Source organism: Zonotrichia albicollis, chromosome 27 (assembly GCF_047830755.1).
Source record: "Zonotrichia albicollis isolate bZonAlb1 chromosome 27, bZonAlb1.hap1, whole genome shotgun sequence".
Classification (NCBI taxonomy): domain Eukaryota; kingdom Metazoa; phylum Chordata; class Aves; order Passeriformes; family Passerellidae; genus Zonotrichia; species Zonotrichia albicollis.
Genome location: NC_133845.1, coordinates 1,975,282 through 1,990,505, shown reverse-complemented (window position 1 = coordinate 1,990,505; position 15,224 = coordinate 1,975,282). Strand labels below are relative to the sequence as shown.

General features: G+C 51.0%; 2 protein-coding genes across 2 annotated transcripts in view; both read right to left on the bottom strand.

Annotated features, from left to right (window-relative positions):
• Nucleotides 1–8,946, bottom strand: part of CBL (Cbl proto-oncogene) — a 37,536-nt gene extending 28,590 nt beyond the window's left edge. Inside the window, exons 1-2 of the mRNA XM_074527842.1 lie at nucleotides 8,611–8,946; nucleotides 2,475–2,722 (exon numbers count right to left, since the gene is read on the bottom strand). Coding sequence (XP_074383943.1) covers nucleotides 2,475–2,722; nucleotides 8,611–8,757 — 395 coding nt within the window. The 5' untranslated portion in view covers nucleotides 8,758–8,946. The remainder of the gene's footprint in view (nucleotides 1–2,474; nucleotides 2,723–8,610) is intronic.
• Nucleotides 8,947–11,312: 2,366 nt separating this feature from the next.
• On the bottom strand, nucleotides 11,313–12,902 carry NHERF4 (NHERF family PDZ scaffold protein 4). The gene is made up of 4 exons (XM_074527824.1): nucleotides 12,773–12,902; nucleotides 12,338–12,534; nucleotides 12,048–12,218; nucleotides 11,313–11,876 (listed from the first exon to the last, which is right to left on the bottom strand). The coding sequence occupies exons 2-4, from the start codon at nucleotides 12,482–12,484 to the stop codon at nucleotides 11,832–11,834; spliced, it is 363 nt and encodes a 120-aa protein (XP_074383925.1). The 5' UTR covers nucleotides 12,485–12,534; nucleotides 12,773–12,902; the 3' UTR covers nucleotides 11,313–11,831.
• Nucleotides 12,903–15,224: the final 2,322 nt, after the last annotated feature.

The window sequence follows — 15,224 nt, the reverse complement described above, 5'->3', positions numbered from 1 at the left end:
TTCAGTTTTAAACAGTAGCCAGAAGTTACTGCTCCTACCTATCAGTCAGGAAATGCACCCAGAGCTTTAAAAGCACCCTCAGCAGCATGAATTTTTAAACAGACATGGAAGTGAGCTAGAGCAGAATTTAAATAGCATCTTGAAAGCTCTCCTAACAAAACAAGTGAGCTCTCCTCACAAAACTCACAGCGTGAGTTTAAGGCAGGAGAGCTACAGCCATGGTTAATTTATATATTTATAGTCTGAAGCACTGCACACCAAAACCACAGAGCTACAGAGACCTCCCAGATGTCTGAGGGGAAGCACAGAGAGAGCAAGTGGGAAAGAACAGGAATAGAGGGTGATGCTCAGGTGATCAGGGCAGTTCTGATCCCACCTCAGGCATTTTTCATGGGCTGGAGGAGCAAACTGCAAACTCCAAACCTTCACACTGCTGATGGAAATGGCAAAATTGTGCCTTTTGCTCTACACCACGAGCCATCTGGGGGAGAAAATAAGGGCATACACAACAGGCTGCAAAATGAATGCAAAGTCTGGAGGAGAGGAGGAAAAAAGCTTCAAAAACAGGGACAAAAAAGTTAGAAATTTCAAAATAACAAATCTGTTAAAACTTTAAAGTCCTGCTCTCAAAACACTGCAGAATAATGGCCATAAGCATGCACGAGATCAAGAGCAAATTAGATTTTTTATATATACATATATATATATATTTATACACAGATATACAAACTGCCATGAGTACATTCCCAGTGAACACCAGACTCAGTTTCTATTTATTTGCTTTACAGACTACTGGCCATCTTCCATAAAGCTTCTCCCACACTTGGAGTATTTGAATTTATTAATGTATTAATAAATCATTATTTATTTTGAATTTATTAATTCTTACTTAAAAAGATCTATATTTTTCTTCAGCTCCTAGCAAGGTGAGAAAATTTCAGTTTCTTCATTTTCGATTAGTATATATATATACTAATTATATATATATTATATATATAATATATATACTAATTATATATATTATATATATTATATATATATAATATATTTTATATATAAAATATATATTATATATAAAAATCTATATTTTACATAAATAGGTATAGATATAAATTTCTGCATTTCTAGTATACACATTCTATATCTACAGGTGCGTTTATAGCAGAAATTCATTTACTTTAATTAACAAATAGCACTGAAGTATTGGGTTCCAAGAGCTCCCACAACCATGGAATCTGGCACTGGCAGTGCAGCATTTAACAGAATCCCCAAAACCAAAATGCTCATTCTTTGTGTAGGTATCTCTTGAACTGGTACACAAATCACAGGCACTGGCTGCTCCTCTCTTGTCCTTTTTTGTGACAAATTAAAGAATTGAGAATTCTTTAATTTGTCACAAAATTTAATTCTTTAATCCCAAGGCCAGCAGCAGAGGAAGATGCCATGAGAGCGGCCAGGATGTGATGCTGCTTTAATGCTCGTGTTTAACACAAGTGTCCCCACAGTTCCTTCCCTGCTAAAGCTGTTTATTCATAAATGGGACAATCAGCAATTCCCCCAGGACTCCTGTGCCTGCTGTGACAGCAGCAGCCTCTGCTGCAGCCCTGCCATTGCCATCCATCAATCTGCATTTCCCCTGCTCCCTCCAGTCAATTAGTTGGATTACAAACCAGCTAGGATGATTAACCCCCTGGAATTACTTCTCTCTGCTCCTCTCTGAAAAACCAAGGCACTGGAGGTGGGATTTTGGATTCATGACTGACACAGCCACCATTTACCCATCAGATTTATGACAGATCACAATACACACACAGTTAACAGCACTCCAGAATGAAATTTCCATTTTTTAAACCATTCTTCAATCCAAGCAGCACCAGCAATGCCTTCTGGAGCCACTGTCAGCCTTTGGTAGGAGCTCAATATCATGGAATATGCTACACAGAGTTCAATATTAAACCAGAAACATGTGCCAACACTTTTCCCCCTCCAGTACTTCCAAGCTGTTGCCAGGCCGTTAACCACATTCTCCCCAGGGCAATTATCTTCAGCCACTGGGTGGTTTTCACATTTTTTCCACCTTTTTTTTTTTAATTTAATTCAACATCTACTCCAAAAACCTGAAATGAGTTCAGTGTTACAAATGTATGCCTTGCATATCTCTGCACAAATGTGTAAGATTCATCTTTCCCAGAGCTTTACTCTACTCTTCATTCCTTTTGTCTTTTCCTAAAGCTGGATGAGGAAACACCTTCTCAGGTACACTAAGTTAATATTATTTTGCTCAAGAGAGCCTGATATTCAGTTTCTACCTCCACCTACCCCTTTTTTAATGCTGTTCAACCTGAAGGTGCCCCTTGACCTCAGCTATGCCTTTGTACAAAACGAAAGGAGCTGACAACAGATCTACCTTAACACAAAGCTTCCAACGCATTTAATTCCTCCAACAAACATCTGAACCCATTTCTCTCCATTACCTAGGCTGGGAGTTCTCCTCGTACATCCTCTCCTTCCCTTCCTTGAAGAGGCTGATGGTCTGCTTGGTTTTCTTCATCAGGTTCTCCATGAAGACCCTGAAGTACTCGTTGTCGCCCAGGGTCTCCATCTTGCCCTCGTAGCGGGACAGGATGGTGCGCAGGTGCTGGTAGGTGTCGGGCAGCAGGTCCAGGATGTAGGGAGGGCTGTTCTTCAGGGCCAGCTTGGGGTTTTGGCACAGACGTACCACCTGTGGCATTGCAGAGAGCAGCTCTGTGAAAACTCCAGGAGAGGAGCACGAGCAGGGGTTAAACACAAGTCACGCGTTTGGTGTCATTTGTTGGGCAAGTCCAGATGGGAGCACAGAATCCCAGAATCACTGAGGCTGGAAAAAACCTCAGAGATCGAGTCCAACCTGGTCCCCACCTCGCCAATCAGAGCAGAGCATTCCTTGGATACCTCCACCACCTCCCCTTCCAAAGCCTGACCATCCTTTCCATGGAGAAACCCCTCCTGATGTCCCACCAGAACCTTCCCTGGTGCAGCTTGAAATCCTTTCCTTGTCCTGGGAGCAGAGCCCAACCCCAGCTCACCACAACTTTCAGGGAGTTTTAGAGTGCTCAGGTCTCCCCTGAGCCTCCTTTTCTCCAGATACTGAGCCCAGCCACCATAAAAGAATGCAATTTCTGGGCTGAAGTGCATGTGGAGTGATGAAACTCATGATAATAAATTGATGTGACAGGGGAGGGGAAAGGAAGCCACTTCACCATCCGCCATAGCCAAATGTTTCCATTATCTAAGCTGAGAATTAAAGGGAGAGTCGATGGCAAAGCAGCCACTTGAAAAAAGTATAAACTTTCAGTTCTATAAAGGGCTGGAGTTGGAGCTGTGAGGTCAGTTTTGGATCAAGTGTACAAGGTAAGAAGCAGCAATCTGACACTTCTATATTCTGTGATTTCCAGCAAACCTGAGCACAAAATGTGGCCACACTTTGCTAAAGTTCTTCCCTATAATGAACTTTATGTGGCTGCTTAACATCCAGCATATAAATGAGGTCTAAACTCATGACACTGAGGGAATTACAGATATCAAACAGTGCAGAATGCAAAACTTCAGTAAAGTGGATAAGAAAAAGCAAAGGGACAGTTTAACATCCTTTTGCAGCATCTCATTCCCACAAAACCTTGTGAAACCTTCAAGAGGAATTGAGCAGTTCCCTACAGTGCAGGCTTAAATACCTACTTCCTTTAAATATAGATGGTAAACAGAGTCATTCCTCCTGAAACACTGCTTTAGCTTTTCACTTTGCCATTTAGGGTATGTGCAAAAAGCAACCTTGGGAAGCGACACCTCCAATTTTATCTGACTTACAGCAGTGCCTGTACCAAGAGCTGACCTGAGAAAGGTTCAATTCCAGCCAAGAGAAAGGCACACAGTGTATCCAAACTCCAACCAGAAAAATCAGACTGCTGGCAAAAAAAAAATAAACACCTAAAAAAGCTTCTGCAAGAATACATGGGAAAAACAAACGACTAAAACTTTCCCTCCATTTTGAGGAGGCTGCCAAGGCCTTGAGATAAAGAGATGGTTGGCCAGACAGCTGATTTAGTCAATTGATGCTGATGCCTCAACTGCTGCTTCCTTGGAGCCTGTGAACATTGCACACTGAACCATATCAACAAATTGAGTCAACACATTTGCCCCCTGAAAAAAAAATAAAAATAGTTTCACTATGAGCACGAAGAGGTTCTAAATCTGCTCCTCAGGCCCAGCTGAGCTGTGCTCTGGGCAGCAAAAGCTTTTCAGCAGAAATTGTTTATTGTACAGTGGGTTGAAAACGTTAACAAACACAGTCAGCTCTGAGGAGGAAGCACATGAAGCAAGCAGAGCCTGCACTTCCCTCATCTTGCTGGAAATAGAGAACAATTTGGCTGCCACACTCTGAAATGACCCAGCTATGGGAGCAGCAGACCTGCTGCATTTCAGACTCTGATATCAATTAAAACAATTCCCCTACAGCAGCAGAGAGTTCTGCAAACTGCTCATTCTCAGAGCCCCTGTAAAATGCTTCCCAAGAAGCAGATTCCTCTAACAGTTAACTGAAAGGTCAAAATTTGCTGGTATTTTATTATCAAATCAGCTTCTTTATTTACCAAGCAGACCAAAATTAGCTAAGATGAGCAGTTAAACAAAACTGCATAACTAAGAACTGCTGCCTCATGAGCAAACTTGGGGTTTTTACACCACAGCAGCAACAAGAGCATTTTGTGGCATTTTCCTTGTTTCTCTAAGTGTGCACTTGCAGCATCATGACAACATCCAAAGGAATGTTCCCAGCCCTGGGAACAGCTGCCCCTCAGCAGCCTTCCACAGGGACCAGCAACGTGGAAGGAAATTGAGCAAAAAAGCAGAAAAATATTTTTTTTTGTTTAGGTGTGATGGCAACGAACAGAAGCAATCCACGGGTTTAAATTATCATCCAAAATGTGCCTGGCTCATGTTGTGTTCTCTGAGGAACAAACCATTTAGGGAGATGGTTTTGGGTTTTCAGACACACCAATAAAGCTCAGCATGAAGAGAGGTGGGCCTGTGAAGAACCTGAAAATTGACTTCATCCATTTCCATTTTCCAAATGCAAGTCAAAAATCAATTTTCCCAACTGAGTTTTGAGGAAAGAATCTGTTATGTACTCATTCTAGGAAAAATAATCTCATCTACATTTTTGAGGCCTGGAATTGAATCTTTCCCCTCAACAATCTGCAGCTTGCCTTGACTAATTCTGGATTTAAGAGTCCCAGGCCTGATGAGCATCCAGGGGCTACTCCCAGGTATGATTTTCCCTCTCAGGGCAGTTCTGAAAACTCATTTTCTCCTTCCTTTACTGCACTGAGATCACTCCTCATTCCAGTGCAACACAACAAAACCTACTCAAACATCTCTTATCTCTTGCTAGACTTGTGTTTGGCCTTTCTTCTCCTCACAATGAAGGTGACCCGCAGTGGCACTTCTCTATATCAGTTCTAGGAACTGAATGGTATCAGGAAACCCTTTAGGGAAGCTTTATCTCAAAGCTCCTCTTCCTCCTCCGTGCCTTCCCACATTTATTGCACTCTGCTCCATCCCAAGCAGCTCATGACTAACCCACCTATTCCTCAAATACCACCCACAGCAGGAACTCCAGGGGGCTGCATTTCATCTCTGCTCTGCACAGAAATGCAGAAATGTCACCTCATTCAGCTGAAGGGGAACATCCAGCAGGGATGGGAAGGGATATTTTATGTCCATGCTCTGTGTGACCACGTGTAGCTGTGGGAGAAATGGCACTGACAAAAAAATTAGGGCTTCAAATGAAAGAATCTGAAAGACATAAATATGTCAGGCAGCTTATGGAGAGCATTACAGGGAAAATATTTGGACAAGAATCAACTTGCATAGGAAATTCATCAGTCACATCCCAAAGCAGAGATGCACGAATGCTTTGACAACAGCAGCTAATTATGCAGACTAACAAATGAGGTCGTGAGTGTGGTGTACCCACACAGACACAGCACGCAGCTCTGAGAGGCAAAAACATCATTTATTAAACATGCACACAGGCAGGTTTTTATCTGCACCTGGAATTTCATCTTCCTGGCCCAGAAATCTCACCCATTCTCAACACCTTCCATTCATTTATCACTCCTCACCGTGAGCTTTGCTGGGTTTTTGTTACACCACGAAAGAGATTTTAATTCAGATGTGTTCTTTGAGTGTGCATAAGTACAGCTGAAATCTAACTGAAATCTGAAAGGCTTTTCAGAGCCAGAATTCTCCTTTTGTACAAATCAGACTGAGTAAGGCTTCAAGCCTGAGAGCTTCTGCATGCTGCCTATGAGTAAACCTGGAGTAAAAGAGCTTGATGTAACTTGTGACAAATACAGCAGCAGCCCTGGCTTTTCTGTCAGTGGAGAGAGAACACACCCAACCTGCTATAAACACCTAAAGCTGTGAAATTACCCCCAAAAAACACCCTGCTCCATTTTAAAACGCCACAATAATCAGCTTTTTATTCAGGCTAATCTTTTCCTTCGAGCAGAGCGGGCCATGAGCTCAAACACAAGCTGCCATCTCTATCCACACATTCTGTAGATGACAGTGTGCATTCTTACAGGTTACACTTATTTAGGGTCCTGTTTCCATGCCCCAGCTGCCTTTGCTACACCAGCACTTGGCCCTCAGAGTGTGTAACAGAGCCAATGGCACCTCTCAAAGGGGTTTTTTGCTCTGCCCCAGTCTCTGTAGGTGATCAAAGCTCATCCCAGGCTCAGCAAGGCACAACCATAAACCCTGCCTTTTGTGGGGCCAGCCAACACAGAGTGATTTCTTGGCAGGAACAGCATTTAATACTCCTTTAAAGAAGTCATTTGCTCTGCCTGCTTTTAGCACTTACTGCAGGAGGCTCAGCCACTGCATGGATAAACAATGCAGGGGAAAGGGAAGGAAAATGCACAAGCCTGAGGGGCAGTTGGATGAGGGATGCCCAAAATCCCTGCCTGCTCTGCTCCCAGAGGGGAGGGAGGTGGCCAGGTGACAGTCCCCAAGGCCTGGGGGCAACTTGGGTGATGCTCTCACTCTACACCACTTGTAGGGCCCTAAACTCAGTGCCATAAACTGCACTGCACATTTCAGACTGCAGCATGCCAAGCCCGGCCTTGATTTCAGGGCTGAACAGTAATTATCAATGAAAATTCCACAAAAACGTTCCATTTTTTATTTTGTGCCTATTTCTGTGTGCCTGCTTTCACTCACTTGATCATTCCCTGACAACCCCCCAGCATTTCTGGAAACCCTGGACTGAGCAGCACACCTAGCCAGGCCAGTAAATCAAATATCCCATCACACCAACAGGCCAAAAGGTCTGGTGTCCTGCCCCCGGCAAGAGCCATTTCCTGGCATTTGAAAAGGAGGAGGAGGAGGAGTGGAGAGTCTTAATGACCCCAGAGAGCCCCTCCTGAAGGTGTGGGGCTGGAAGAAGGCCTTTCCAGCTCCCACGCCACAAGTTTTTCTTGTTAAACATGACTTGATACTTTATCTTCCTCTAACTACTGATTGCACAAGGGTTTATTCAGGCTTTTACAGTTTTCCCTCAGTTTTAAGGAAAAGGTTTTGTCCTGAGTGCAGCAACACATTCCAAAAGGAATAACCTGGCCTGCCACAAAGCTTCACCATCCATTACCCACACACCAGGCTCTATTTGCTTCCAAGGAGCAAACCCTGGATTTCTCCCTTGTCCTGCTGCTGTCACCACCTGCAGCTCCCCATCCCATTCCCAGCACCACCAGTGCCCAGCCCAGCACCTACAGGACTGGAATTATCTATCCATGTATATGATTAATACAGATATTATTCTACAGGCTTGGAAGGGACCCACGAGGATCATCCTGGCCCTGCACAGGACACCCCAACAATCCCACTCTGTGCCCAAATGCTGAGCTCTGGCAGCCTTAGGGCTGTGACCACTGCCCTGGGGAAGGACCCCAGATCCTCTCAGGCACTTCCAAATCCTCCATTCCAAACTGCCCCCTCTTCCTCCACCTTGTTCCTTGCAGAGCTGCTGATCTCCCTTCGTGCCTTCCCATGCTGGCATCCCATTGTGGTGCTGCCTCCCCTCCATGGCTCACCTCTCCACCAGGCTCCACATGGAATCACAGCATGGTTGGGGTTGGAAGGACCTTAAAGCCCATCTTGTCCATGGCAGGGACACCTTCCACCACCCCAGGCTGCTCCCAGCCCTGTCCGGCCTGGCCTTGGGCACTGCCAGGGGCAGCCACAGCTTCTCTGGGCACCCTGTAACAGGGCTGCCCACCCTGCCAGGGCACAATTCCTAACTCCCAATATCCCACCAGTGCCAAGCCATTCCCCCTTGTGCTGTCACTCCATGCTCACCACATCCTTCCCCCAAAGCTCTGCCCCCCATTCTGTGCCCAGGCACCCCTGAACCCCCCAAATATCCCCCCTGGAGCCCCCGATGTCCCCCTGGAGCCCCAGCCCCTGCCCTCCCAGCCACCTCCACAATTCCAGGCTCATCCCAGATCCCCCCCTGACCCCAGAGCCCCGAACCCCCCAGGCCTGCCCTGTGTCACAGCCACCCCTCCCCACCTTATCCATGAGCTTCCAGCACTTCTCCACCATCTTCTTGTCCACGGCGCCGGGCTGGTGCGGCCCGAGGTGGTGGTGGTGCGGCTGGAACGCGTCCTTCATCAGCCCGATGAGCCCGCCGGGGCCCTTCTTCAGCGGCGCCGACATGGGGGCGCCCACAGCCGGCCCGTGGGGCCCGTCCGGCACCGGGGCCGCGGCCCTGGAGGGGACCGGGCTGAGGGCGCTCCGGGCCGGGCCGGGCCGGGCAGGGCGGCGGCGGCGGCGGCCGTGGGCGGTGGCGGCGGCGGCGGCGCCCGGTTCCAGCGAGGCCCCGCCCTCTTCGCCGGCGCTGATTGGTCGCTCTCCCCCCCTCGCGCCCGGACACGCCCCCTCCTCCGGGGTGGAGCCAACGCTGATTGGTCGCGGAGAGACGCGCATGCGCAGTGTGGCGGCGTGAGGGCGGAGCGGCGGCCATGCTTGGTGCGGGCGGGGCGGGGCGGGGCGCGGTCGCCATGGGAACGCGGGGGCCGCGCTCGCCCCGCCGCCTCCGGGACGGACCCGCGGCCTTCGCGGCCCTTCCCGTGCCCGCCTTGCGAAACCGCAGCGCTTCCGCTTTCCCGGACACGCGTTCCCTTTTCTAAGAACGGCCCCGACGCGGGGAAGCGGGGCTGCACGCCCCCTCTCCCGCAGAGGGATGTGCCCGAGGCTGGAGCGGCACCGGCAGCGGCAGGGAGGGGATGGGAACGGGAGAGCGTCCGGTGCACCTGGCAGGTACCTGAGGCCTCTCCTCGCAAAGCAGGGGAGGCAGAGCCCACCGGGGCTGAGTCCCCGTTCCCGGCATCACGGCTCCAACCGGAGAAGGAGCAGGAGCCCGGCAGTGAGAGCAACAAGGAGAGAAAAGGGGAGCAGGGAGAGAAAAGGGACTAGGGGGAGAAAAGAGAACCAGGGGGTCAAAAGGAGGCAAGGGAGAGAAAAGGGAACCAGGGGGAGAAAAGGAGATGGGGGAGAGAAAAGAGGACCCAGGAGAGAAAAGAGAACCAGGGGGAGAGAAGAGAACCAGGGGTCAAAAGGAGGCAATGGAGAAAAAAGGGAACCAGGGAGTGAAAAGGGACCAGGGAGAGAAGAGGGGAGCAGGGAATCTAAAGGGAACCAGGGAGTTTGTCAGAGCTGACACCACTAAACCTTTAAAAAATTACAATATGGGCTTGAGAGTCAGTTGAGTTCTGTTTCTTTGCTGCCTTCAGATCCTCTTTTCATCTCCTTTCCAGGCAGAAGAACACATCCTTTTGCACAAACCAGCTGTGGCTGCTACCACAGGGGCTGTGACAGGAAACCAGGCAAAGGCAAACTGTGGGTTTGCCCTCATCAGTTTGGAGAACACGAGCACCCCAAACTAGGGCCTGGAGGTTGGACAGCACAGCCCCAGTCCCTGGATCAGCCTCCTTCAGCGAGCTTTGTGGCACCCACTTGCTGAGGAGCCAAATGGACAGCAAGGCAGGAAGCTGCACTAAACACAACAAGGGAGCCCAGCATGGATTGGTTATAAAACTCCCTGCCTTCATTTTATTGCCTTTGGTAAAGCTTGGTAAATATTTCTGGGACAGGCAACTCCTTGTCTGGCTTTAATTACCTGGGCAAATTTTCCTAAGGATTATATTGACCTCAAATATGTCAACATTTATTGAGGCCGTGTTCCTGAGGCTTTTCCCATTAGGTGCTAATGGATTCTGGCTAATAGTCAAGCAGGATTGACCACCAGCAGGTGCCCTGGCCAGCTCCACACTACCACAACTACCTGGGGAGAGAACTGGGGAGGGCAACACCGCCTTTGTGAGAGCCAAGTACAAAAATCTCCATGGCTCTGATCCAAAGAGATCAGGGAACACGCTTGAGTAATTGCATTCCTGACTATCTGCTTCTCTGGGCATGATTCACCCCGAGCTGGGCTGTGAGATTTCAAGCAAAGGCTGATTTTGCTGGGGACTGTTGTGACTGTCTCACTTGGGACTTTTGGGAGGGTTTCACTTGGGATTATTGGGGCTGATGCAGGGACCCCACACCTTGGTGCTGCTGGGGGCTCCCAGCCAAGCTTTTCCCACCTCTCCTAGCCTGCCCTGCTCCTTCCTGGGCTGTCAGCTCCCAAAATTTCTGGACAAGGACTTTTTGCCCCCCAGCTGCCTGCACTGAGCCCAGAGGACTCCAGTGTGGCGCTTCCGTTCTCGCTCGAGAAGGGGCCGAGGTAAAACCTCAGCCAGAGGTTTGTGGTTCTTGGCCACATGCAAAACTCTGTGCTCGTTTTCACTCTCCCACGCTTGGCAGAGAGGTGAAATTTCCCCTCTGGGATCCCCCCCCGGGCCCCCTCCCCCAGCATTGTCACCACCCTGGTGACAATGGGCAGGAACGGATGTGTCACCTGCAAGGGGAACCCTTGGCATGTTCCTGATGTGTCACCTGCAAGGGGAACCCTGAGGATGCTCCTGATGTGTCACCCTCAGGATGCTCCTGATGTGTCGCCTGCAAGGGGAACCCTCAGGAACAGCCCTTGCTGTGGAGCACAGGGGATGCCTGCAGGAGTTTGCTGTCAATTCCTGCAGGTGCAATGCCCAGAAGCTCTCAGCCCCCACCCTCCCAGCAGCACACCTGGACAGCTCCCCACATCCACTGTCCAGCTCCAGGCTTGGGAAGAGAGGATGGATCTGGCCCTGGGATGTGCTGCCCATAACATCACCCACACAAACAGCAGCGTGGATTTGTCCTTTAATCACCCCAAAAGGGTGGTGCAGGAGCAGGGTGGTGCTGGCTGGCGGGCACTCAGTGCCCACAGGTTCAGGGAGAGGAGCAGCACAGGAGAGATGTCCATGCACGTGCAGATGTGAGCCAGCCCTGGAGTCCCCTGGCTCATGGTGCAGAGGGGCAGCACCCCAGCTCTCCTGGGAACTCCCAGAGCCTGGAGCTGGGCAAGGGCTTCAGTGCAATGTCCTGAGCAATCCCTGGAGGTAGCTGGGCAGGCAGACACAGCTCTGTGGTCAGGGTAGGAGGAGCTGCCAGTGTGGTTGGTACAAGCTCTGAGGCAGCCTGGGTGGGCAGAGATGAGTCCCTGGGAGGGTCATGCTGTGAGCCAGGCACGGAGACACAGGAGCTGCGTGTGCAGGGTCCATGCTGAGCAGTGCTGAGCCCGAGGGCTGCCCGTGGCCTGGGTGGAGGTGCTGTGTGGGAGAGCCTGTCCAGAGGCTCCTGGGCTGTTAGAATGCCTGGCACAGCTTTGTGTGCTCCTCCTGGCGCTGGCTCTGCAGGGACACAGGTTGGAGGGGTCTTTCTGCCTGGCCCCTGTGGCCAGGGGAGCACACAGCCTCCTCCTGGCAGCACCACAGGTGCCAGGAAATGTTGGGATGGGTGGAACAGGAGGGTGGCAGCACTCAGAGCCCTGCCAGGCTGTGAGCACTGCCCTGAGCAGTTACCTGTATGATCTCTATGCTGTTGGCAGCAGCCATCAGCCAGGACACAGGTCCCTTGGGTGCCACCTCAACGTCACAGGGTGCAGGGGAGCCACTTCGAGAAGGCAGGGAGGGCGTGCAGGAGCCTGAGGCAGGGTCGCTGTCCTCAAAGAACTGCAGGGGGGACAGCCCGATCTGGAAGAGCAGAAGAGGGATGGACACACAGCCCCTGAGGGGGACACCCATCCCATTGTGCAGCCCCACAGCACCCCAGGGCTCCCCAGCCAGAGCAGGAGCGTGGCCCCAGGACCTACCGAGTGGTAGAACTCGTCCCCAGCGGGGTCGATGACCAGCAGCGTCACCTGATCCTCCCGGGCGCGGATCCTGTGCACCGTCTGCTCGTGGTCCAGCCCCTCGATGCTCTCCCCGTTCACGGCCAGCACTCGGTCCCCTTCCCTCATCCCTGCCTGCTCTGCTGGCAGCCCCACATCCACATCCCACAGGAACTGGCCTGCCACAGCACAGGGAGGGCGCAGGGGCTCACAGAGGGGAACTGGCTCTGCTGACCCCCGTGTGCAGGTGTATATACAGGGTATAGAGCTGTCAGCTCTTCCCAACCCTCAGAAACGCCTTGCTCGCGTACAAACTGCCCCTCTCAGGGTGGGGACAGGTCCCAGTGCAGGCACAGAGCTGTCAGCTCTTCCCAACCCTCAGAAACGCCTTGCTGACATACAAACTGCCCCTCTCACCTACTCCTCCCGAGCTGCAATCATCCTCCTTGAGCAGGAACCCATAGCCAGCAGGACCCTTCACCAGGTGCAGGTGGGGACAGGTCCCATTGCAGGCACAGAGCTGTCAGCTCTTCCCGACCCTCAGAAACGCCTCGCTCAGGCACAAACTGCCCCTCTGAGCCCTCTCACCTACTCCTCCCGAGCTGCAGTCATCCTCCTTGAGCAGGAACCCGTAGCCAGCAGGACCCTTCACCAGATGCAGCTCCCGGACCTTGAAGGGCAGCCTGGAGGTGTCAGCCAGGGCAGCCGTGACCCGCAGGCCCCGCAGGCGGTAGAACTCCTCCACAGCGCTGGATGCCACCAGCAGTGTCACCTTGTTGCCGCTCTGCTTGAGCTGCATGGGGAGCACAGGTGACATTCTCAGTGACATTCTCAGCCCCATCTCTCACCCCCCATGGCAGGAGCAGGCACCTTTCTGGTGAGCTGGGTGTGGGAGTAGCTCTTGACGCTGTCCCCGTTGAGCTCCAGCAGCCAGCAGCCCGGTGGCACCCCTGCTCTGTCCGCTGGCCCGTCCTGCAGCACCGACAGCTGGAAGGTGCCCTTGGTGCCTGCAGGAGGAGCAGAAGGGGCATTTTGGGGTGGGTGAGGTGCTACAATGGGGAGGCTCGTGGTGGCAGCATCTTGTTTTACCTTCTGGACACGACACGCTGAAGCCAAAGCCGCTTTTGTCCCTGGTGACGTGGCAGAGGCGCGGGCGGATGTCCTCGGGCAGCATCTGGGACAGGTCCCTGCCCAGGGCTTTGGCTGCTTCGTAGGAGTCACCATCCAGCACTGCCAGCAGGACCTGGTTCCCACTGGCCTTGATCTTCTGCACCACCTGGAAGGACCCAGGAACCCTGAGCAGGCACCCTGTGATGGGGTGGGGTCCCTGGGGTCAGCAGGGCTCGTGCATGTGGTGGTGTTTGCAGGGTCCCAGGATGGGGGGAGAGATGAGGATCTGACTCCAGGTTTCAGAAGGCTGATTTATTATTTTATTATATGTATTATATTAAAACTATACTAAAAGAATAAAGGATTTCATCAGAAGGCTAGCAAGCAAGAAGAATGAAGTGAATAACAAAAGCTTGTGTCTGACCAAGAGTCCAAGACAGCCGGACTGTGATTGGCCATTAATTAGAAACAATCACATGAGACCAATCCCAGATGCACCTGTTGCATTCCACAGCAGCAGATAACCATTATTTACATTTTGCTCCTGAGGCCTCTCAGCTTCTCAGGAGAAAAAATCCTAGGGAAAGGATTTTTTAAAACATATATGTGACATATCACCTTTTTTATCTTAATTAAATTAAAAAGAAAAGTGTATGTAATTTCATCTGCTGGGCCCTTGCAGAGGAAAGAACAAACACTTGACAGGTTATCTGTTGCCAATCAAAACCTCAATCAAGTGCTGATGTGGAATGATCAGGGAAATTCTTCACCTGTAGAACATCAAATTCTATCAAATCACTAAAACAATCTTACAATATAAGAAAATGCAAAAACAATGCAAAGAGAGTTCATTGCTTCAAGTCCAAACAGCTGAGTCAGGCATCCTCAGTGCCCCTGGCTGGGCAGGACCCAGGCATTCCCATGGGGATCAGGAATAAGGGATCCCAGGGACCAGGCCTTCCCATGGGGATCAGGAATAAGGGATCCCAGGTGTTCCCATGGGAATCAGGGATCAGGAATTAGGGATCCCAGGCATTCCCATGGGAATCAGGGATCAGGGATCCCAAGGATGCAGGTGTTCCCATGGGAATCAGGGATCAGGAATCAGGGATCCCAGGTGTTCCCATGGGAATCAGAGATCCAGGGGTTCCCACGGGGATCAGGAATCAGGGATCCCAGGTGTTCCCATGGGAATCAGGGATCAGGGATCCCAGGTGTTCCCATGGGAATCAGGGATCCAGGGGTTCCCAGGTGTTCCCATGGGAATCAGGGATCCAGGGGTTCCCACGGGGATCAGGAATCAGGGATCCCAGGGGTTCCCATGGGAATCAGGGATCCAGGGGTTCCCACGGGGATCAGGAATAAGGGATCCCAGGGGTTCCCATGGGAATCAGGGATCAGGAATCAGGGATCCCAGGGGTTCCCATGGGAATCAGGGATCAGGAATCAGGGATCCCAGGTGTTCCCATGGGAATCAGGGATCAGGGATCCCAGGGACTCAGGGATTCCCATGGGAATCAGGGATCAGAAATCAGGGATCACAGAGACCCAGGGATTCCCATGGGAATCAGGAATCCTCATGGGAATCAGGGATCCTAGGGACCCAGGCGTTCCCATGGGAATCAAGGATCAGGAATCAGGGAATCCCATGGGAATCAGAGATCAGGAATCAGGGATCAGGAATCAGGGATCCCAGGGATTCCCATAGGAATCAGAGATCAGGAATCAGGGAATCCCATGGGAATCAGGGATCCCAGAA

Coding starts and splice junctions, on each gene's coding strand:
- NHERF4 (XM_074527824.1), bottom strand. CDS start 12,484: ATGAGGGAAGGGGACCGAGTGCTGGCCGTGAACGGGGAGAGCATCGAG. Junction 12,219..12,337: donor GGGACGAGTTCTACCACTCG/GTAGGTCCTGGG, acceptor CTGCTCTTCCAG/ATCGGGCTGTCCCCCCTGCA. Junction 11,877..12,047: donor ACAGCATAGAGATCATACAG/GTAACTGCTCAG, acceptor GTGTCCCTGCAG/AGCCAGCGCCAGGAGGAGCA.